Here is a 25,319-nt window from a genome sequence, read left to right on the forward strand (position 1 = left end):
AAACCACCAAGCAAAATTGTGCTTCCCCTCAGCATATTTTGTCGCAGACTCACATGATTCTGTCTTCTGCAACAACTTCGGTCCGATTAAAGCCCTGTGAGTGGATCTGGTAGACGGAAACTGGAAGAAGCCTATCGTACATATATACATGCATACATACATACATACATATATGTATGTATGTATGTATGTCATTATTCAGTTTATTTCAAGATTTCTTGCCAATAGAAAAGGAGTCGGTTTCTAACCTAAATCCAAGACTCCTTCATTGGAATTTCAACATCAACAACAGGGTATTTTTGCTTGTATGTATGTACGTCTCTTTTATGTTTTAATTGTTGTAAATCTTCCACTGAAGAGGGAGCCAGTTTCCAACAAAGATACAAGTCTCGATCTTTGGGATGTAGTTAACACAGACAAATTGTATGCATGAATGTATGTATATCACTATGCGTATATGTATGTATGTATGCATGTATGTATGTGTGCTTTCATGTATGTATGTAAGTATATCGCTATGTGTGTATGTATTTTTGCATGCATGTATTTGTACCCCGCAAAACCTTCATAATCGGCGTTGATTTATGTCCACGTGACTTATCTGTTCGGCAACAAAGGCCAATAGAATAAGCACCAAACTTACCAAAAAGCAAAAAAAAAAAAAAAAAAAAGGCTAAAACAATTAGTTCTGGTGTCGATCTGTTCGACTGAAACCCTCCAAGTGTGTGCCCTAGCATGGCCGCAGCCGTATGAGCGAAACAAATAAAAGAGAAAAGGTAAACGTTCTCATTGCTTCAGACACTTGTGATTGTGTTTGTTTGTCTGAAAAGAGATTTTATCGCAACTTTTTTTATCAACTGCAAACACATTTTAATGAAGATAGCGAAAATCCGGAAGCAGTTTGTTTGTTTTTAGCGGAAGTTTGTTTCCCTCTACCGGATTTTACTTTTTCTATAACGTAATACGTTTATCATTGACTTCATTCTTTCAAAGTACAGTGTCTGCTTTTAAAAGCCGTCTGGATTTATTAGAAACTCTCTTAAACAATGTTCTTTCTTTTTTTTTTTTTGATGTACTGAAGTCTGTGAATTTACAGAGATAAATTCTTTGTTGTTGCCGGAAGTTGCACCTGTTGTTGTTACAACTTGTATCCACCTTCTCGGATATTCTTCCTGTATTAAAAGGCTAAGTTTATCGACGTTGTATTCAGTTATGCACTGGCGAATATGTATTTTAACGGATGTGTATATCTAGATTAAAATCTCTCCACTGGAGACTGTGTGTTATTAGAATGTATAGAGATAGCTCGGTTTTGCACTTATAGAACGATGCTTCATTTGCTACTAACTGCCAATTACAATCCACCAGGGAAGCCTATACGTACATGGTCACTAGATGTGTGATAAACTGCAGCCAAATTACCCTCTAATCAAACCGTTCTGTCTTAAAAAAGAAAAGTTCCATTCGATAATATAGTCTTGAAAGACCCTTACTCAAGCTACCACATAGTGGGACTGAACCCGGAACCATGTGGTTGAGAACTGATAAAAGATATTCCTTCATTTAATATATTATCAAATCTATCGGCAAAGATTCCCCAGTTTTTGGAAAATCGTAACAGGGTTCGCGAAAAAAATAATTTTGAGAATCACTGAATATAAACACCAATATTCGCTGTGCTTTCCAAGAACCGAATTCTATTATGTTTTCCACAGAAAATTCTGGTTGTAACGAAATAGTTTTATATGCCTTTACACCAAATTCTCGTTATTTATCGCGTGTTGGCATTCCAGAGATTCTCTCCATCTCGCATTTGCCGAAATTTGATTAGCGTATATCTTTTCTAGATATATTATGCTTAGCTTAAAATTGGTACCATTCCGAAAGAACGAAAAATTTAGTGTATCAGAGTGGTTTTCGAGCAGGAACAACATCGGTGGACTCAGGTTGCAGATTAATCCATTCTCTTTTCTTATTTGCAGTGTATATTTATATGCACATACATACATACATACATACATACATGTGTGTGTGTGTATGAATATACATACATACATATATATATATATATATATATATATATATATATATATGTTCATAGGTACATACACTAGCACAGCTATACATACTTACATAAACACATACCAGCATACATAATTATACATACTTTCACACATGTACATAGATATGGATAAATAGATAGATACATGTGTGCATACGTACACACACACACACACACGCACACACTTTAATATATATATATATATATATATATATATATATATATATATATATATATATATATATATATATATATATATATATATATATATATACACACACACAATGTATATAGATTAATATACATACACACACATATATTTTTCCTCTTTTTTCTTTTGTTGTATATAGCCGTAAGGCCTCGCGTTGTTATATATGCACAATTCTTCGTCTGTTGTATTCATATAATGTCTTTCTTGTTTCTGTCTCAGTATACATTCACTAGCATTTCCCCAGTTTCTTTATAACAGCGCTGGCACCTCCAAGATTGAGTGGTCTCAATGATAATGGTCCGAAACCACGATGATATTTTGGTCATTGACTGACGAGGGAACCTCAGCTGCGATCAGATTGACCTCAGTATGCAACTGGTACTTAATTTATCGACCCCGAAAGGATGAAAGGCAAAGTCGACCTCGGCGGAATTTGAACGTAAAGACAGACGAAATACTATTAAGTATTTCGCCCGGCGTGCGAACGATTCTGCCAGCTCGCCACCTTAAATGACTAATATTGACCCGTGATGGAAGCACATGGCGCACCAATGAAATGTGGAATCGCAAACAAACCGGTTTCATTTGATACATGTTCCACAGTAACTTTCTTTGCCCTGTTGCCCCATAATTCCAATAAGCATTGACTCCTTAATTACTACTATAATTGCACGGTCCTCCACTTTAAAGTGACGAATTTGGTTGAACCTAATATTTCCCGTATCTTCGTTATTCTGGCATGTATCCATTTCTTCCTTGTTCATAATCTCAAGGACGCTTCTGCGTTCTGTAGAACAGCTGTCATTGCTTTCATTTTCAATGTGGACCTTTCCACCTCAAGAAATTATTTTGCTTTCGTTCCTGTCAACGCAATTGGTTCGGCCACACAAGCAATCGAAACCTGCAGCAGCAACTGTTTGTGGGGTCTTATTACTTCTTTTGCCAGCGATATGAAAAGGCAGCTGGAGTTTTTCAGTAGCACCGTTGAGTCCGACTCTTGTATAGTTATAGTGCGAGGGTAAATTAGTTTCGTACAAACTTGCACATTTTTTCTATTCTCTCCACTGCTGTGGTAAATGCTTAACAGCATCTCGTCCGACGTTACGTTCTGAATTCAAATTCCACTGAGGTCGACTTTGACTTTTATCCTTTCGGGGTCGATAAAATAAGTACCATTTGGGCAGTAGGGGGCGATGTGTACGACTTACCCTCTCCACGCAAATGCTGGCCTTGCACAGAAAATTGAAACCAATATGAATCGGCGATTGTTGTCAGTGCGGTGGTTTCCTGAACACACAGTGTGTGCGTGTGTACATGTGTGTGTGGGTGCGTGCGTGCATGCGTGCGTGTATGTGTGTGCGTTTGATACATATGCTTCATTTAAGAGCCTAAGCTTTGTGTTGTTATTTCGTACGTCTTAAGTGACTGTAAGAGCCTCGGCAAAAGGCCATGCTGATAACACCAAATCTTAAAAATTGACTGCCAAGCCAGTTGTCAACAAAAGTTAGTTGCGCCCAGAGGGAAAGAATTCCGATATTGCATTGGAATAATTAACGGTTTTTCAGTATAATGCATAATCTTTTAGTTTTATTTCTCTATGGTCTGCATCACTAAAGGATTTCCCGCAACAACACTTTTTATAATTAAAATCTCAACCAAAATATTCTTGACTCCAAAACTGAGATACTGCAACATGACGTTCCTCACTTTAAACGGTGAATATATTTCTAAAAGCTTTCTTGCTCTATTAACCATCACCACAAATAACTATTTAATAGAAACAATCTGAAGCAGAGCTACAGCTGTACTGTCAACACGAAAACTAACTAAATTAACTGAGGTTCGTTGCACACGCAGTACAAACAAAGGTATGTCCTCTTAGTCAATTATGCAATGCCAAAGAGATCGTATATGAAAGAGAAGTTATGTCCGCTAAACTAAAACTTAATACAGAGCTTAAATACTACATAAGTATGGCGGAAAGGAAATTTAAACAAAATTACTTCCTTCATAGGACGCACACACGTATGTATGTTTGTCTGTATGCATGTGTGTATCTGTATGTGCGTGCGTGTACATGTTTGAATGTGCGTGTATGAAAGAAGCTATTGAAACTCCATACGATATATTATTAATTATGAAAGAGAAGTTATGTCTATCAAACCAAACTTAATATAGACCTTAAATAATAGATAGGCATGGCGGAAAGTAAATTTAAACAACGTCATATAACGTTTCCTTTGGACATTAAATATATATAATATGTATGTGAATATATATATATACATATACATGCACACATATATATACTCTTACATCTGAAAGAAGCCATTGAAAGTCAATATAATATTGTACCATTGTGGTCTCAAGCGCTGTATGGAATAAACAGGAACAGCAATAAAGAAAATCGAGCATAAATACATTAAAAATTAACAAAAAAAAATCGAAAGAAAACAACAAGAGATTTTTTTTCGCTCAAAAAATACAAATTTTTATTGATTATGTTTCAAGATTTGAAAGACAAGTTGGCAGGAATGTAATATTTTAAAGGGGAGGGGCAAGTGTGGGGGAGGGTGTAGTGAATAGCCTCTCACATGACCATCTATCAAAAAAAAAAAAAAGATTGCAATAAATCGTCATTTTAAAAAATTGTAATGAGGATAATGATACTAATACTAATAGTTAGGTTTTGTTTCATAGGCACAAGGCTTACACATTTTTGAATAAGGTGTGTGGGGGGGGGGCGTAATCGATGAGATTGCTCCCCCACCCCATGGTAGTTCTAGACTGGTACTTTATACCTTATTGACCCCCGAAAGGACGAAAGGCAAAAGTCCACCTCGTCGGTATTTGAACTCAGAATCTCAAGAGATACAACTAACCACTGTAAAGCAGTTTTATCCATCGCTCTAACAATTCGGTATCCATCAAGCCTAATAATAATAATAATGATAATAATAATAAAAATGATGACTTCAAGTTTTGTCCATAAGAGCAGTTTGGGGGAGGGGATTAAGTCGATTACATCGACCCCCAGTGTTTTGCTGGTACTTAATTTATCGACCCCGAAAGAATGAAAGGCAAAGTCGACCTCGGCGGAATTTGAACTCAGAACGTAGAAACGGGCGAAATACCGCCAAGCATTTCGCCCGGCGCGCTAACTTATCGGCCAGCTCGTCGCCTTAGTAATAATAATAATAATAATATCGGCACAATGCCTGAAATATTGGTATGAGTTAATCGAATAGATAGGCTTGAGGACTTGTTTGCTAATTTGTATTAACGACGTCCAGAAGAAAAGACAAAATTGATGTCGGCGTGGTTTGAACTCAGAACGTAAAAAGTTGGAATAAACAAGAAATTTAATCCGCTTCTCCAAGATTTCCGAGCATCGCCATTATGCCATCGTCTTTCGTAGTCGACTGGTGCTTTATTATTATTATTTTTTTTTTCATTGACCGTTTGGAAGGATAGAAGGCAAAGTAAACTTCGCCGGGATTTGAATTCAGAATGTAAAAACTTAAAGGGACGTTATTAAATACCGTAAGGTAGATTTGTTGAGAAGGCCCTATATTGTATTTTTATGGGGAAGAGGGGAAAATGAGATGTTAGGTTGTTCGTGCCTGTTCCGAAGGCATTAGCTGCGGTAGTGAAGCGATTTATCATCTTCAGTTGGAAATCGAACCAAGATCACAGGATTCATTCAAGTTATCGTTTACCTAACTGAAAGAATCTACACTCTAAGGCCGCAGATTTATAGCGATGATGGTGGGAAACGAGACTGCGCGACGTTTATACTTCTTTCTCAAGTAAGAACATCACTGATGTAAACGAGCAAAGGGGAAACTGACAACGACCGGAAGTCAAAACCGGTTTGCCGGAAGTTTGAACTTAGCATCCATTATATATATATATATAAAAATTCTATTTTATGGTGTTCTTTAGAAGTTGATAAAATTTAATATCGAAATAGAGATTATCTTGTTTTATAATCCCGTTCTGTTTCTCTATAAACACGTGTGTAGATTATGAATGAAAAGTGGATTAAAAATACTATCAACAACAACAACAACAACAATAAAAACATGGGCGTCATTAACAATAACAAATAGGAGTAACAAGAAGATAGAGTTTAAAATAATTTTTAACATCGGCATAATGCCAAAATATTTTGAGAAAGAGTTTTCATAGAGGCGATTTAGTGTACCCTAATATTTGACTGAAAATTACTTTACTGACCCCGCTGGTAAAAAAAAAAAAAATACATAAATAAAAATAAATAGATAAAAAAAAAGGCGAAAGTACAATTTGAACTAGTGTCTAAAGGGATGTAACTAAATATTGCAAGACACGCCCGTATTTTCTAGAGTGCGTTGCGTTTCAATCGTTTTCCACTTCTTTTTCAGCTTTGGCATGAGGCTATATATTTATAGGAGTGAGATGTAGTTTAAATCAATCCCAAGTATATTACAGATATTGAATATTATTTTATCGTAGCCGAGGGTTTCAAATGCAAAGTCAACTCCGTTGGATTTGAACACGGAACGTAGAGAGACATAAATACCACATAGCACTTAGTCCTCTACACTCTGGCGTGTCTGTTACATCTTGGTAATATGTATATGTGTGTATATATATATATATATATATAATACAAGAGCAAATGGATTTTATACATAAACCTGATGAGTTGGCATTTGTATGGAATTACTATAATAAAACCGAGGCAATATATTATTACATATATTATATAATAATATAGCAATGCACTTCTAGTAAATTACCCATGAAACACTTGCAAAATTATATAATAAAAGGAATTGCTCACTCCATTCTCCTTGTCAATAGTTATGTAAACTCTACGGATATTTACGGATTTTCAGATATATCATCAGTGAAGCTATTAATTTCCATTTTATACGTGTATCTGATAGCCGGTACCTGTGGACGAGCTAAATAAAGCAAACTCCAAGGTTAAAATTCAAATGCAGTTCATAGACACACACACACACACACATACATGTATATATGTATATTATATATACATACATACATACATACATATATATATATATATATATATATATATATATATATATATATACAAATACATACATACGTATATATATATATATATATATATATATATATATATATGTATGTATATATATATATATATATATATATATATTGGATAATTGCAAAGTTTAAAGACCAAGTCAAGCTCGCTGTAATTTGAACCCAGGACATAAAACCAGAAAGGAACACAAAACTAAATACCTCAAGGTATTTAATACATCCGGCATGTCATGAATGCCACAACACCACCGTTTTCTACTTGATAAAGAATTAATTCCTAAAATTGGCAATTGGCCATGAATATCGTGGAAGAGTTAAGGAGAATATAGTCAATAATATCAAGCCAGTTGTTGAATGGATTGGTATTATGGATTTATTTATCGACCTCCACATTATGGAAAGAAGGATGGCAAAGTTCAAATGCAGAATTTAAAAGGGAGGCAACCGAATACCATCTCCGCATTTCATCACTCTCATTTCCTATATAAATATATGTATGTATATATATATATATATATATATATATATATATATATATATGTATGTATGTATGTATGTATGTATGTATGTATGTATAATAAAAGAAAATCATAAGAATAGTATTTTGTTTTGAAAGATCAATAATGTAAATTGATCCTCTATTTATGAAAAGACAAAAAAAAAGAAGAAAAAGACAGAAAGAAAGAAAAAAATAAACGAGAAAGCATCTGTACAAAATAACTATATAAACCAAATATTGATTTATCACTGGTGTACAAAATTGCTGCAAGGTGGCAGTTTATATGAATGCGATTGGGCTACATTCATGCCTTTCTCGAAGTGAAGTGAAACGTGGTTAACTTTGTGTCTACGGAGATAGCTTGATAAAGAAACGTGCAACTATTTTATTAAGAGGCGTTGCAACAACGGTGCACATTAGATGAGCTGTGATATATGCATTGTTGGTGCTCGGGGTGTTTTAACACTTAACAGCAGTGTCTACGACTGGAAATATATGTGTATTTCAATGCATATACATATACACATATCAATACACACACACACATGTATATATGTATATATATATATATTTATATATGCATGTGTGTATGTTTATATATATGTGTGTGTATGTGTAATTTTTATAAATCACATCAAAATTTCATCCATATATATTACGCTTTATATATATATATATATATATATATATATACTATATATTTCGTTCGTTTTACGTCTTTTTTTTTCCATGCTCGCATGGGTTAAGCGAGTACTTATTATTGAGACAACACTTGTTTTCCAAGGATATATATATATATATATATATATATATATATATATATATATATATATATGCATACACATACAAATACACAGAACGGGGCTCAAAGTCTCGCATTTAATCCCCTAGAAGTTAACTTTTTTCACAAAGCCCCCCGCCAAGTAAAGCGTTAAGAACAGAGAAACTTCCATGACCGATCACAATATCTTCTTACTCCAATTATGTCGTACAACGACGAAGACATCGTTTCTTACAAAGAACAAAAACACACACAATTTTATCACTTTACGTCACCCAATATAAACAAAACCAGCCTTACTTAAACTCCCTTCATTTAACCATGAACAAACCTCGTGTCTTTTTATTTGTAAAATCCAACAATATTTCGTACCGTTTCCTTTTTTTCTTTCCTCCCCCAAAATACATCTCCATCATTAAACTGAGAAGAACAAACAGGACTTAGTCTGTTTTTTACCTCCAGAACACACTTACTTCGTTCGTTTTTCTTTTAGATTCAATTTTAAACAAGATATCATACATTTTATTTACATTGTAACATATATTTCGTTCGTCGTCTGCTTATACTTCAAAACGTACAAACAGGATAGTCTCCATTTTACCCGCGGAACACATCGCGTTCCTTTTGTATTCATATGTGCACATGGTATTATATATATATATATATATATATATATATATATATATATATATATATATATATATTCCATTAAACTGAGGAAGAACAAAAAAATTGGGTTCTTGACCAATCTCTCATATCTGGTGCAAGCAGAGCAACATTTTCGTTTGTTGTAACTCCAGCCTCCCCAACAAAGGAAGAAAAGAAAAAAAGTAATAAGAAAAATCATATCAAGTCTTTCTTTCTTTCTTTCTTCCTTTCTTTCTGTCTTTCTTCTTTCATTCTCTCCCTCTCTTTTTCTCTCTCTCTCTCTCTCTCTCTCTCTCTCTCTCACTTTCTTTCTCTCTCTCTCCCGCACTCTCTTCTTTACTCACAAGTGTCTTTGACATTCTAAAACACACAGAAGAACTTTTTCCAACCCTTTTTCCTTTTATGGGGTGGTACGTCTGGATTGATCTTTTTCAATTTCGATTTGCCCGAAGGCACACTGGGTAGAGTAGGTTTACCAAGGTTCAAAGCTGAAATGATGGCACTGTCAAAGACCTCTTTCAGATTCTTTTGCGTCAGTGCCGAGCACTCAATATACGAATAGGCCCCAATTTGGCAGGCGAGGCGCTGGGCATCGGCTTCCGCAATTGGGGCCTCTTTGTAGCGAGCCAGTTCAATGAGGATTTTCACATCGTTCCTGAGATCGCACTGAGTACCAATTAAGATGATGGGGGTTTTCGGTGAATGTTGCCGCACCTCTGGTAACCATTTGTCAAGAATGTTGTGGAAAGACGAAGGACAGACCACACTGAAACAAAGCAGGAAGACATCTGTGTTCGGGTAACATAGAGGACGTAGCGAATCAAAATCGTCCTAAAAGAGAGAGAGAGAGAGAGAAAGAAAAGAAGAAAATCAATTAGTAAATGATAAATAATTAATTAAACAATAAATGATATACATAGTAAAAAAGAGTCACCAGCAACACCACCCCTGCCACCATCAGTGCCATCACTACCACCACCACCACTAGCAACATCAACAACAACACTACCGCTGCCACCATCAGTGCCATCACTGCCACCACCACACCACAACCACCGCCACCGCCACCACAACAAAATCATAAAATCTCATAAAGTAAAGCATTCAACCATTCCTCGATACCAGACCTTATAATCATTACTTAGAGAGAGAGAGAGAGAGAGAGAAAGAGAGAGAGAGAGATAGATAGAGAGATTGAGATAGATAGAGGGAGGAGAGAGAGAGAGAGAGAGAGAGAGAGAGAGAGAGAGAGAGAGAGAGAGAGAGAGAGAGAAAGAACGGAGTTATGACTTCATCTCGCTCTTTAGCGTCTAACTTCAAAAACGGCTGATGTCAATGTTATGATCTCTCATTAGTTCGATAAATCAATACATACGCGCGTGCGCGTGCACAAACACACGCAGACAGACAGACAGATAGACACACACACTCAGGGTTCAAAATTATACAAAAACAAAAGACGGAGACAGGTGAGAGAACAACAAAGAAGGTGTATTAGTTTGACGCTCAGCAAAAATGAAAGAAGTCTTTGATGTTTCGAGCCTACGCATTTCCACAGAAAAGAATGACGAAAAAAAAAACAGATGGAGAGAAGTAAAAAAAAAACGAGAGAAATATACAAAGAGAGGAAAGAGAGAGTGAGAAAGAGAGAGAAAGAAAGAGAGAGAGAGAGAGAGAGAGAGAGAGAGAGAGAGAGAGAGAGAGAGAGAGAGAGGAGAGAGAAAAGCACAAATGGCGTTTGTTTATTTCCCTAAATAGCGTTAACATCCTACCAGCCAGATTCTAAAATACGAACTGTAAAAATATACACGCAATAAACACCTTCAATGAACAGAGATTAATCGATATATTTTAGTTCGTTAAACTATGTAACAGCGGTATATTTTCTTATTTATAAATCGCAGCTTAAAATTAGCCATATGTAGCATTTCTTATTAAACAACTTGGCCACCCCGGCGCTTTACGGCTGTCAAGATCTGGAGAGGGGCAAGGAGACAAACACAAACACACGTGTACACACACATATATATGTAACCAAAACTGACGAGCTTAGGCTTTTGTAAGAAGTCTGCGAAAGTTTGTATGGGCCCCAAATCAAACTATTCTAAATAACACACGCGCACACACACACACACTTATCTATCTATCTATCTATCTATCTATCTATTGATCACACTTATATACATTATTATTAGTTTTGTAACACTTTTAGTGCCTCATATCGCAATGGCCCAATGGGTAGGACAGCGGACTCGCGGTCGTAGGATCGCGGTTTCGATTCCCAGAGCAGGCGTGAGTGTTTATTGAACGAAAACACCTAAAGCTCCACGAGGCTCTTGCAGAGGAAAGGGTGGCGAACCCTGCTATACTCTTACACCACAGCTTTCGCTCACTCTTTCTCCCTGTTTCTGTTGTACCTGTATTTCAAAGGGGCCAGCCTTGTCACACTCTGTGTCACGCTGAATCTCCCCGAGAACTATGTTAAGGGTACATGTATCTGTGGAGTGCTCAGCTACTTGTACGTTAATTTCACGAGCAGGCTGTTCCGTTGATCGGATCAAGTGGAACTCTCGTCGTCGCAACCGACGGAGTATCATGAGTGCCTCATATAGTGTACTACGAATCAAAATTAGTTGAAAATCGCTGGAAAGACAGAGAGAGAGAGAGAGAGAAGAGAGAGAAAGAGAATGAGAGAGACGGAATTAGCGAGAGGGAGAGAGAGTGGGGGAGAGACTGGTTGGCTTAATTTTCTTGTACAGTGATTGAGAATTAACATAAATATTTATCGTTTCCATCAAAACGTCGACAGGGTCATGTCAACAAGGTTTATTAGGAGATGACCACCATCACCTCATCCCATGCCCACTACATCTTACAACCACTCCTGGTATAGGACACACACACACACACACACACACACACACACAGAACAAAGACACAAGCGTTGCAAATGCTGCAATCTAGAAAGAATGACTCTTTATTCGTTTGTAGTTAATTAACAGGATGACCTTTCGTATCTACATCGGTTCACACACACACACACACACACACACACAAGTGAAATACATTACACACATACGCGCATATATATATATATATATATATATATATATATATATATATATATACATACACACACGCACACACATATATATATATATATATACGCATACGTGTGTCTGCCTGCGTGCGTGTGTATAAATATACACGTGTGTATATTTGTGTGTATGTTCAAACACACACATACATATATTTATATTCATATATATGTGTATGTGTATATATATATATATATATATATATATATATATATATATATATATATATATATATATATATATATATATATGTATATATATATATATATATATATATATATATATATATATATATATACACGCACGTGCACATACATTTACTCTCCGTAGTGTGAAGAAGGAAGAGGAAGGGGTGAGGATGACAAAAAAATTAGACAGACCACGTTGAAATGAAATGCAACGTTGTGACAAGGTAGGCCATTAAATTAAAACAACAAACACCCGTCACCCGCTCACCGCATGTCAAATGTCCGCTTCATGTTAGGTCTCCGCATTATTTCGCTGGTTTTCGAGCCAGCCACCCTGGTACGCACGCGCCTTGCTTTTTTTTTTTTAATCTTCTTAAGTGAAACAAAGAATGTTACAACGAAACATTCTGTGTCACTGCTTCTCGCAACTCTAAGAAATGTTTATATTTTCATCTTTTATCTGTTACTGGTTTCAGTCATTAGACTGCGGCCATGCTGGGGCACCGCCTTGAAGAATTTTCGGTCGAACGAATCGAGCCCTGTACCACTTACAAAAGCAACACCAGATTTGAAGAGGAGAAAGTCAATTTTCTTTAAACTGAGTTAAATGCACTACTGTAGAAAAATAAAGTTCTTGATGTACCGCAATGTCTCCGTTAAAGAACCACAAAGATCTGTCATAAGTCTTACAGGACCAGGCTTCAATGATGAAAGAGAGAGAGAAAGAGAGAGAGAGTAAAATCCTCAGGTACCGGAAAGCTAGTCTGCCCCACGGGTACTTCATTTATTGACCCCGAAAGGATGAAAGGCAAAGTCGACCTCGGCAGAATTTGAACTCAGAACGATCCCAGTACGCAACTGGTACTTAATTTATCGATCCTGAAAGGATAAAAGACAAAGTTGACCTCGGTGGAATTTGAACCCAGAACGTAAAGACAGACGAAACACCGCTAAGCATTTCGCCCGGCGTGTTAACGTTTCTGCCAGCTCGCCGCCTTTATATTCATATAATATATATTCACACACTGACAGTCTCTCCTTTTCACACACCATACCATACACTTTCTTTTATACACACACACACAATCTCTCTCTTTCTCTCTCTCTCACACACACACACTCACACTCACTCGTAACCTAAAGATCATGAGGTTGTGATAAGACGATAAGAAGTGAATGAAATATTTGAAGAAGCGATTCATACGCGAAAGGAAAACTGAAAACTTCCCACACCTCTGAGAATGACACTAATACTTACCTATCTACGTACATTCATACTGTCAAACACAGTACTTACACACCTACGTTAGTACATACATACATACATACATACATACAGACGTGTGTGTGTCTTAGCTGTTAACCTAACTTAATCTACCAAATATTTTGAACGAATCTAAAGCGTTAACAACAAACGGACAATATATATATATATTTATTTATATTTATATTTGTTTGTGAAGTGCTCGAAATACGGGAGTAGAAAAACAGCCAACAACTGTTGAAGGGTCGTTCTTTATGTTGTTTGTCTTGTTTTTCCATTTGTGTTTTTTGTTGTTCGAAAAAAACAGTTCATACTTCGTACTTTTTGTTGTACATGTTGTACACGTTTCGAGATATCCTGGGCCCACATAGGCATATATATATATATATATATATATATATATATATATATATATATATATATATATATATGTGTGTGTGTGTATGTATGTATGTATATATATATGTATGTATGTATGTATGTATGTATGTATTTCTGTGTTTGGCCCCCACCACCATCGGTTGAGAACCAATGTTGGTGTGTTTACGTCCCCATAACTTAGCGGTTCGGCAAAAAAACCGATAGAATAAGTCCTGCGGTCGATTTGTTCGAGACTAAGGTGGTGCTCCAGCAAGGCCGCAGTCAAATGACTGAAGCAAGTAAAAGAATATATATATATATATATATATATATATATATATATATATATATATATATATGTGTGTGTGTGTGTGTGTGTGTGTGTGTCTGTGTGTTTGTATATATTTGAGTATGTGTATGTATGTTAAGTGTGTTAAGAACCATGTCCCTTATCTTCTTGGGAGCATTTTTGTTTTTCGTTTTCTTCTCATCCCCCCCCCCCCGCGCTCCCTGCCGCCGCCACCTCCTACGTTACACTAAAATAAATGCTTAGACGTAAGAAGACAGAAGGAGCCTCATTAAATTTAGATCTTTGTTTTAATAAAGAACCAGCGGAGAACTTAAGATCGAAAGATCTCATATCTCCACCACCACCACCACCACCACCACCACATACTCAGAGAAAGAGGAAAAGAAAGAGAGAGGTAGAGGTGTTCAAACGCATATTTTGTACCCATGAAGTGTCAAGCTGTGAGAAAGGAATGAACGTTTCTCTATTATCTCACATCTTTTATCTTGCCTAAACTTCTATCAACTGTCTTCACAAATTTCCACAACGAGTCGTGTGGGGAGCGCCTCAGCATGGTCGCTCGACCTGCTAGAAAAAAGCGTCTAAATCTCCTTTAAATCATACACCCTGCCGTTTGAAATAACCAAAGGTCATGGAAACAATAATGTCATCCCAGATAAAATCACCGACGCTGGAATGACTTCGATCGTCGTTCTGAAAGGGGACCGACCTTGTGAGGAGTAAACAGAAAAATCCCAGGGCCAACACAGTCGTTCGACCTGTTAGAAATCACAGTCGATCTTCCTCAAATAAATATCCGAGCTTCTTTTATCTCTCATTTGTTTCGGTCACTGGATTGTGGCCATGCTGGGGCACCGCCGTGAAGAATTTTAGTCTCACGACTCGACTCCGGTACTTATTGTTTAAAGCCTGGTGCTCATTCTTAACGGCCTCGTCTGCTGAACCACTAAGTTACGGGGTTGTAAACACACCAACACCGGTTGTCAGGTGGTGGCGGCAAGCACAGACACAAAGCATCACACATATACGACGGGCTTCTTTCAGTTTCCGTCTACGAACCTATTCACAAGGCTTTTGTCGGTCCGAGTTTATAGTAGAAGACACTTGCCTCCAAGGGGCAACGCAGCGGGACTGAAACCGGAGCCATGTGTTTGGGAAACAAACCTTTTGCCACACAGCCACGCCCGCGCAGGTCTGTTATGACCTCCCACCCGCAATGACTCATAAGACTCCAGTTTTCTGTAAGTAATTAATATTTCAACCCTCACCCCCAGTGGCGGCTTGTAGATAAAATTAATGGTGGAGGTGCTGCTTCAGAAATTTTTTAGCCATTGTTTTAATATTCCTTCTAACAAAGGCGGCGAGCTGGCAGAGTGGTTAGCACGTCGGGCGAAATGCTGAGCGGTATTTCGTCTGTCTTTACGTTCTGAGTTCAAATTCCGCCGAGGTTGACTTTACCTTTCATCCTTTCGGGGTCGATAAATTAAGTACCATTTCCATACTAGGGTCGATCTAAGCGACTGGTCCCCTCGCCCCCCCCCACAAAAAAAAATTGGGGACTTGTGCCTAGAGTAGAAAAGATTTTTTTTCATACACTAGGAGATGGCTTTTGGCATTAAGCTTAAGGATTATTTAATGTACAAGTATAAAGAAAGAAATAAAGAGAAAAAAAAGACTCATTATATTGAATGTTATCGATAATATCGGGTGGAAATGGGGGTGGTGCAGTTCTGCAGAGCCTATACACGAGCCGCTAACTGCTCACCCCCACCTGGATGAGACGTTAGTCCATCACAGGGTTAACTTCCCAGGCATTGCTGGGACTCATTTACAGCTGAATGGACTGGAGCAACATGCTCAAGAACACAATGCACCGCCCGGTCTGGGAATCGAAACTACGATCTTGTGATCGTGAGTGCAACATGCTCACCACCAGTCCATACGCTTTCACAAGAATGACAGGTCATATCTGAAAATAAGATTTCCTGATATCCCCTATCTTATCTTGACTGCACTTCAATAAACTATTTTTACATCAAGACGGCCGACATTATTTTTAGACGCAGATCTAAATAAGATTAGAGAAACACGCAAGCGAACCAGCAGCCTCCCAAAGAGTCTGGTTTGTTATCTACGTAGGCAGCCATTGGGTCCACCATATGTCTCGAGGGGCTACACATCTGGAAAGTTCCTTTGTAAAGGCGTAGGTTCGAGCAAGAATTGCTTGCGGAAAACCAGCATTTACCCTTGTATGTATGTGTTCCCTCTACAGGAGGTCGATGTTATCGAAAGGACAAAGCAAAATGGTACTCCGTCGGTTACGACGATGGGTGTTCCAATTGATCAGGTCAACGGAACAGCATGCGCGTGAAATTAACTGACAAGTGACTGAGTACTACACGGACATGCATGCGCTTAATGTAATACTCAGGGAGATTCAGCGTGGCACAGAATGTGACGCCCTTTGAAATACAGGTACTACTCGTTTTTGCCAGCTTAGTGGACTGAAGCAACGTGAAATAAAGTGTCTTGCTCAAGGACACAACACGTCGCCGGGAATCGAACTCACGGCCTGTCTCGAGAACAGATTCCACAAGGTTCCTCAGCGGAATTTGAGATAATTAACATATTCTTTTCTACTCTAGGCACAAGGCCCGAAATGTTTAGTGAGTGTGGGGGTGGGGTGCAGTCGATTAGATCGACTTCAGTACGCAACTGGTACTTAATTTATCGATCGTGAAATGATGGAAGGCAAAGTCGACCTCAGCGGAATTTGAGATAACTAACATATTAAAGCCAAACTGAAGGAACCTTGATACAATCGTTCAACCGAGAAAATATGTCAAATCTTCCCCATTCTGTCGTTTTTAGTAAGGGTACATGGTGGCTAAGAATAGTTTCACGTTTCTGACGTAAGGCCACCAATTTTGTGGGAAGAGGTTAAGTCACGATTACATCGATCCCAGTACGCAACTGGTATCTTTCATCCCGAAAAGATGAAAGGCAGAGTCGACCCCTGCGGCGTTTGAACTCAGAACATAATGGCAGACGAAATACCGCTAAGCATTTTGTCCGGCGCGGTAACCATTCTGCCAGTTCGCCGCCTTCATGTCTACTAAATATTATGATAGAGATGTATTATGCCTGAGAAAGCAGGCGGTGATCAGGGCTGGGATGCTTTTGCTCATAAGTTCGACCTATGGTTAAATATCATACTCTATTGTCTTAAAAGGCCGTGTTGAACAATGCAGTCTTAGATACATCATGTTCGAAAATAGTAAGAGATGGTCAGGTTTGGGAAAACTTTACTTATAGATCTGCTCGTTCAAGGTTCATCCTGTGCCTAAACACTATACAGCGTTGGCCTACAACTGAACACCAGCAACAATAACAATCACATATACACAACCCATCCCAGCCAAGCGATGTCTCTAGGCCTCGTGCAGTTTCTCAGCTTTCATTAAATCAGCAGTTTCCGGCAAGATGGCGCACATCCACCGCTTCACACATGAATTGAGGCGGGAAAAAGTCACAGAGGAAAAGAAAAACATTTTCACCAAATGTTAATTTTTCCTTTTCCCTTTTTAATTAATGATTTCATTTAAAATATAGAATGAACCAATTCTTTTTCACATCCATGTAATGTCATTCAACAAACGTTCTTTTAGTAGGAGTTCAATACTGGGCACAGGTGTGGCTGTGTGGTAAGACGTTTGCTTCTCAGCAGCATGGTTCCAGGATTCAGTTCCACTGTGTGGTACTTTGGACAAATGTCTTCTACTATAGCTTCGGACTGACCAAAGCATTGTGAGTGGATTTGATAGACAAAAACTGAAAGAAGCCCATTGTATATATATATCTGTGTGTGTGTCTTTCTGTCTGAGTTTGTAACCGCCGCTGCTTGACAACCAGTGTTGGTTTATTTACGCCCAAGTAGAATAAGTACTAGGTTTAAAGAAAAATAAATCCTAGAGTTGATTCGTTCGACTAAAATTCTCCAAGGCGGTGTACCAGCATGGCCGCAGACTCATGACAAAGATACTCCAGACAAACTAATAAGCAGTCTTTTATTATTATTATTATTATTATTATTATTATTATTATTATTATTATTATTATTATTATTATTATAGTATAAATATAAACTGTGTCGATGTATACAATCCACCGTATCGTCCGCTAATTAGTGAATTAATATTATATTTAATTACCTTAATTATTCATGGTATTCAAATGAAATCTGACACTTTTTCCTGCGACTCCACCCCCACCCCCGCCCGACTTCCAAGCTAAATCTGTGATTTTTCTTTTTCCCTCCGTGACCTTGTTTCCCCCGTTTACCTCATACATAACTTATTTCTCAACATCCTTAGTAAATTTCTGCTCACTCAGAACCGGAAGCTCACATTTATGTCAGCTGCCCGGCCACCGTGCAGCACGCTTTGTGAAACCTGTCAGCGTTTTGTGTGCAAGCAGAGATCTTGTCATCAAAAAGTTACATGACATTTACGTCAGCCTACCTAGGTATACGTGTGTGTGTGTGTGTGTGTGTGTGCACGCATGTAAACCCATACTATAGCCGTCACTCGTGAGCGAGTGACGGTTTGGTAATGTATCATGATTTCGCTAATCGTTTCAGGTGCTCATGTAGTTACGTGCTGACATGGATACACACACACACACACACACTCTCTCTCTCTCTCTCTCTCCCTCTTTCTCTCACTCTCCCTCCTACCCTTGATCCAGCGGAACATCCAACATTTCACAGCTTGAGGGAAAGAGGCCCACACCACCATCCGAATGGTACTCATTTTCATCGGAGTAGAGAAGAGCAGATGTGAAATGTAGAAATCTTGCTCAAGATCACAACGGACTGCCCGGCCCAGGAATTCAACCTGCGGTCGTGAGTCCGACATCCTAACTACTATGGTGCCCGGTTTAATATCACCATTACCTAACATCTTGGATGTCCTTGATTGAGTCCACTCTGTTGCAAGCACACATATTATAAACAAGGAAAATTTTAGCCTTTTCTCCGCAGACTGAAAAAAATGATGAACAATCTTAAGCGATTTTCGAACCTTATTGGGTTCTCATCAGAGGCGTCTACACCATTCTGACAGTCTCCAGAAAAACAAACAAATATATATATATATATATATATATGATGTGTCTTACTGTCAATAAATAGATTCTATAGGTTCCAAAGCAATGATTTACCTGGAGGCCTGAGAGGGTTGGAGACCCAGATCTCATCTATTTAAGTTGTGGCTTCTTGTCAATAATAACAATAAAATACTATAGAGTTCGCTGCACTGATTTGCTCGGGGGCTTATAATGTTGATGAGAAGGCCTTGATTATCGCTACTGTGCAATAACGCTACGACGACGACCACCACAACCACCACCACCACTACTACCAGCATAATATAATCTGGCTGCTAACTGAATTCAATCAATCAGGAAGCGCAAGTTCAAGGACAAGGGATTAACGATAATCCAATCTATAACAACCAACTAACCAGCCAGCCAGCCAACACACACTGACAGAAACACAAACACACACACAGACATACACGCATGCACTCCGATGCTGACCTTCACATTGACTTCACTCTCACTTAACCCAGTTAATTACCCACGTTTTACTAATTAACAATCCGGATTATATGACGGGTGCGAACACGTGTGCAGTGGGTATATATATATATACACACTTTATACTTTCACTTGTTTCAGTCATTTTTGACTGCGGCCATGCTGGAGCACCGCCTTTAGTCGAACAAATCGACCCCTGGACTTATTTTTTGTAAGACTGGTATTTATTCTAATCGGTCCCTTTTGCCGAACCGCTATGTTACGGGGACGTAAACACACCAACATCGGTGTCAAGCGATGGTGGGAGTGGGGTGGGGGAGACAAGCACAGACACACAAACACAGACATATATATATATATATATATATATATATATATATATATATATATATATATATATATATATATACGACAGGCTTCTTTCAGTTTCTGTCTACCAAATCCACTCACAAGGTTTTCGTTAGCTCAAGGCTATAGTAAAAGCCACTTGCCCAAGGTGCCATGTAATGAGACTGAACCCGGAACCATGTGGTTGGGAAAGTCAAATAAAGTGATTAGGAAAAATAATATACAGTAATACCGCGCCATATTGCGGTTCGTCTATCGCGCACTCTGTACAACGCAGATTTTTTCTGGCTAAAACATATAAATCTAAGGCGGTGAACTGGCAGAGACGTTAGCACGGTGGGTGAAATGCTTCGCGGTATTTCGTCTGTCTTTACATTCTGAGTAAATTCCACCGAGGTCGACTTTGCCTTTCATCATTTCGGGGTCAATAAATTAAGTACCAGTTGCGTACTGGGGATCGATCTAATCGACTGCCCCCCCCCCTTCCCCAAAATTGCGAGCCTTTTGCTTAGAGTAGAAAAGAATATATGTAAATTTATATCGCGGATTCCTCAGTATATCGCGGGTTTCTGCGGCCGATAAGCATTTATGATTTCTTTGGAATTCAATTATTTCTGTGGTAAAATAAGCATTTCCACGCCTAAAAAATAATGAATGACGCATTAATTAAAATCTATCAAAACAAAAAACGTAGTGTACCGTAGATGAGTAAACAAAGAATTGCATGTACTGTACGGAAAACGAAACTCGGGAGACGAGTGTGTGGTGTTGTTTTGCACTTAGAATAAAATAAATATATACAAATTATATATAGTACTGTACAGTACTGTTTCTACTTCGCGGATTTTCACCTATCGCGGGAAGTTTCGGAACGTAACACCCGCGATAGTCGAAGGATTACTGTATTTGGTGTTGGCTAACGTTAATATGTAATTGGGCAAACGAAGGAAAATAACTGAAGGTGCTTCTGCCCCTTTAGCCGTCGTCAGCGGAACTGTAATCGCCCCATCCCCCACTCCTCCCTCGCTGTCCCCTTCTTCAGTGATTAACTTATAATATTTTGGAATGTTTGGAAAACTGATTAAGTGGCGCCGTGAAATGAGATTAATTGATAATTTAATTACAACGGAAGCGGGGTGGGGGGCGCTATTGGCATGTTTTTGCAATATAAAGATGAGTCTTGGATACTGCAAATGGTTCTATCTTTGGCATATGTGTGTGCTTTGGAAAGAATGAGAGAGAAAGAGAGAGGGAGAGAGGGGGAGAGAGGGAGAGAGAGAGGGAGAGAGAGGAACAGAGCGGAGAGAGAGATAGAGAGTGTGTGTGTGTGTGCGTATGGTTGTGTGTGTATGTGTGCGTATGGTGCTATGTGTATTCATACATCTTCCATCTTTTATCACTTACTTGTTGCAATCATTGGACTGCGGCCATGCTGGGGCACCGCCTTGAAGGCCCCAGTACTTATTTTTTAAAAGGTTGGTACTTATTCTATCGATCCCTTTCGGCAAACTGCTAAGTTGCGGGGACGCAAATAAAGCCAGCAATGGTGGTGGGAGAAAACCACGCATACTTATACACACACACACACACACACACACACACACATTTTATATGCAGTTAAGTGTATGTCCGGTTATAGAGTGACCAATGCTTAACCCCATGGACGGCTCGTCCATGGGGTTATATGAATTCACAGACTGGGCAATGGTCAGCCCGGAACTATAGTAGAAGACATTCGCCCACGGAGTCACTGCGCGGGGTGGGGTGGGGCTGAAACCGAAACCACGTGATTTCAAAGCGATCTTAACCGCACAGCCATTTGCACTTATCAATAAAACGCCTAACTAAACAGACAGCGGGAACATGGCTGCAAGTCACACACACACAGAGGGAGAGAAAGAGAAGGAATAAATAACAAGATGAAAGTCTAAGGCAGGGGACTCCCACATCCCCCCCCCAGAAAAATGTTTACGAAAATCTTGTTGGGAGATGTATTTTAATATTTCATTTCTCCCCCCCCCCACTCGTTGGAACCGCCATCGCCGACCTCATGGCCGCCATCCATTCAAGTCAGCCCTTTGTAATTCTATCAGGTTCCACAGAGAATCTAGGTTAGGAATCTCGGAAGAAAGAGAAAGGGAAGAGAGAGAGAGAGAGAAAGAGAGAGAGGGAGGGAGGGAGGAAGAAAATGATAGTGTGAGTGAAAGAGAGCGAGAGAGGTTATGTGAGTGTGAAAGAGAGAAAGAGCGATTATATGAGAAAGAGAGAGATTACGTGAGAAAGAGAGAGAGAGACAGACAGACAGAGAAAGTGCGTATGTGAAAGACAGAGAGGGTGGGAGAGAGTGCATGAGAGAGATAGCGCGAGTAAGAAAGAGAGCAGGAGAGAGAGAGAGAGAGAGAGAGAGAGAGAGAGAGAGAGAGAGAGAGAGAGAGAACAAATTGATTGTGTGAGTGAGAGTGCGCGAGAGAGGAAGAGAAAAAGAAAGAGAGCTTATGTGAGAGGGAGTGAGAAAGAGAGAGAGAGACAGACAGACAGAGAAAGTGTGTATGTAAAAGACAAAGAGTGAAGGGAGAGAGAGAGGGAGAGATAAGGTGAGTAAGGGAGGGAGAGAAAGCAAGTGTGTGTGTGGTGTGAAAGATTTATGTAACTCGGTGTAGCTAAAATATGTGGGTGTGAAAAATAATTTGGGGCTGGCAGAGAAATGCTTCGGTTTCTTTCTGCCAGCCTTTATTTTGATCCTTATTTTTCATCAACAGTTTTACCAAATCAGTCAATGATATATTTCCCTTCATTGTTCCACTCGATTGTCGATGGCCAGACGGTAGGAATCAGCGGGTTTGGACTTGGTTTTTTTTTTTAAATTGTGGATGAAAAATAAGGATTAAAATAAATGGGGAAATGAAAAGGAAAAATTATAAAAAAAAAGCAAAAACGAATTTATCTGACAACCGAAATAGTTCAAATTATATAGACAGACAGACGGGCGGACAGACAGACGGGCGGACAGACAGACGGGCGGACAGACAGACGGGCGGACAGACAGGTAGATAGATAGATAGATAGATAGATAGATAGATAGATAGATAGATAGACAGAAAGATAAATAGATAGATAGACAGATAGATAGATAGATAGACAGATAGACAGAAAGATAGATAGTAAGATAGATAGATAGAGAGAGAGAGAGAGAGAGAGAGAGAGAGAGGAAGAGAGAGAAAGAGAGAGAAAGAGAGAGAGAGAGATGGAAAGAGAGAGAGAGAGCGAGCGTGTCTGCTAAAGGAGGAGACACATGATAAAGCAGTAGTTGGCTGCTACCGTCTGATGATAACCTGACAGAGACCGTGGCTGTCGCTGTAGTCGTTGCTGAAACCCAGGTCAGCACTGATCGAGCGGATTCGTTATCAAAGACATTCCAGCGATGATCAACTCATCTCCCCTCCCCCACCTCTCTCTCTCTTTTTCTATTAAAGGCAGACGCATAACTACAACAGGGTGTGATTTCGAGGAGATCTGGCTGCTATTTCTAACCCGCTGAGCGACGACATAGAGATTCCTTTGTTGAATTGATATTATTGGGGAGTGTCGGTATGAGAGACAGTTCTCTGCTTCCTGCACGCACTCAGCGGTGGAGGTATTTTATGACAGCCAGTAGCTTCTTACATAGACAGCGTGCACGCACACACACACACACACACACACGTTTGAATCTTGAAAAATTCGGTGTCTGGAAGACGGAACATATTGTATGACGCCAAACTCAAATACATCCCATCTATGTATACATTTATTTATTCTACCGACTATCTTATCATTCTCTCTCTCTCTCTCTCTCTCTCTCTCTCTCTCTCTCTCTCTCTCTCTCTCTCTCTCTCTCTCTCTCTCTCCTCTCTCTCTCTCTCTCTCTCTCTTTCTCTCTCTCTTTCTCTCTTTATATATATATATATATATAAATATATATATATATAAATATATATATATATATATATATATCTATTAGATTATAAAATATATTATAGTGAATCCAAACAAAGAAGAACAAACAAGAAAAAACAATAACGCAAGGACGCGGTACAAGTGTTGTATTATCAGACGCTCAGGAAAGAAGAGCACTCAACGTTTCGAGCCAAGCTCTTCTTCAGAAATAGAGGAAAGTCCAAAGGAAGGGAAGACGGAGGAAGAGAATCGCTATCGATACACACGCGATTACATTTTGAAATATATATATAAATAAACGGATACAGATACGCCAAAGACACTGCAGCAGAGGCGTTATTCCTTGCTCTATTTTCTTCTTGTGTTTCATGCTATTTTCTTTCAGTTATTAATTTCTTTTTACCTTTACTCATTCTAATTCATTACTCTTCCTGACTAATATTAGTGCATTAATTACTTTTTAATCTCTCTCTCTCTCACACACACACATACACACTCACACACATATGGTGGTACAAGCGTATACACGTATGTTTATACATATGCATGCTCATATATTTGTGTGTTTTCATATATTTATCATTTCAGTATCAGTTTATTTATCTATCCATCTACAAATCAATCTCTATTATTAATTCATTCAACTACCTCTCTCTCTCTCTCTCCTCAGTAACCATGTCTGTCATTTTCTTTCTTTCCGTCTGTCTGTCCTCTTCCCCCACCTCTCTCGTACGCGCGCTACAGACTGTAGAAGCAAAAACACCATCCGCCAACACTCACAAGCAAACAATTATTAACAATGAAAAAAACCATTGCCAAAGTCTAACTCACCTGTCCAGCAGTATCACAAAGCTGTAGACTGACCGGTTTGTTATTGACCGACACAACCACTGCAAATAAAGAAATGAAGACAAACATAGTTACTTCTCTTGTATTT

General features: G+C 38.7%; 1 protein-coding gene across 1 annotated transcript in view; it reads right to left on the bottom strand.

Annotated features, from left to right (window-relative positions):
- Window positions 1-4,737: 4,737 nt before the first annotated feature.
- LOC106872108 (cell division control protein 42 homolog) overlaps window positions 4,738-25,319 on the bottom strand; it is a 35,158-nt gene continuing 14,576 nt past the window's right edge. The window contains exons 2-3 of the mRNA XM_089359235.1: window positions 25,214-25,272; window positions 4,738-10,111 (exon numbers count right to left, since the gene is read on the bottom strand). Coding sequence (XP_089215361.1) covers window positions 9,641-10,111; window positions 25,214-25,272 — 530 coding nt within the window. The 3' untranslated portion in view covers window positions 4,738-9,640. The remainder of the gene's footprint in view (window positions 10,112-25,213; window positions 25,273-25,319) is intronic.

This window comes from Octopus bimaculoides, chromosome 11, assembly GCF_046866305.1.
Source record: "Octopus bimaculoides isolate indiv1 chromosome 11, ASM4686630v1, whole genome shotgun sequence".
Lineage (NCBI taxonomy): Eukaryota > Metazoa > Mollusca > Cephalopoda > Octopoda > Octopodidae > Octopus > Octopus bimaculoides.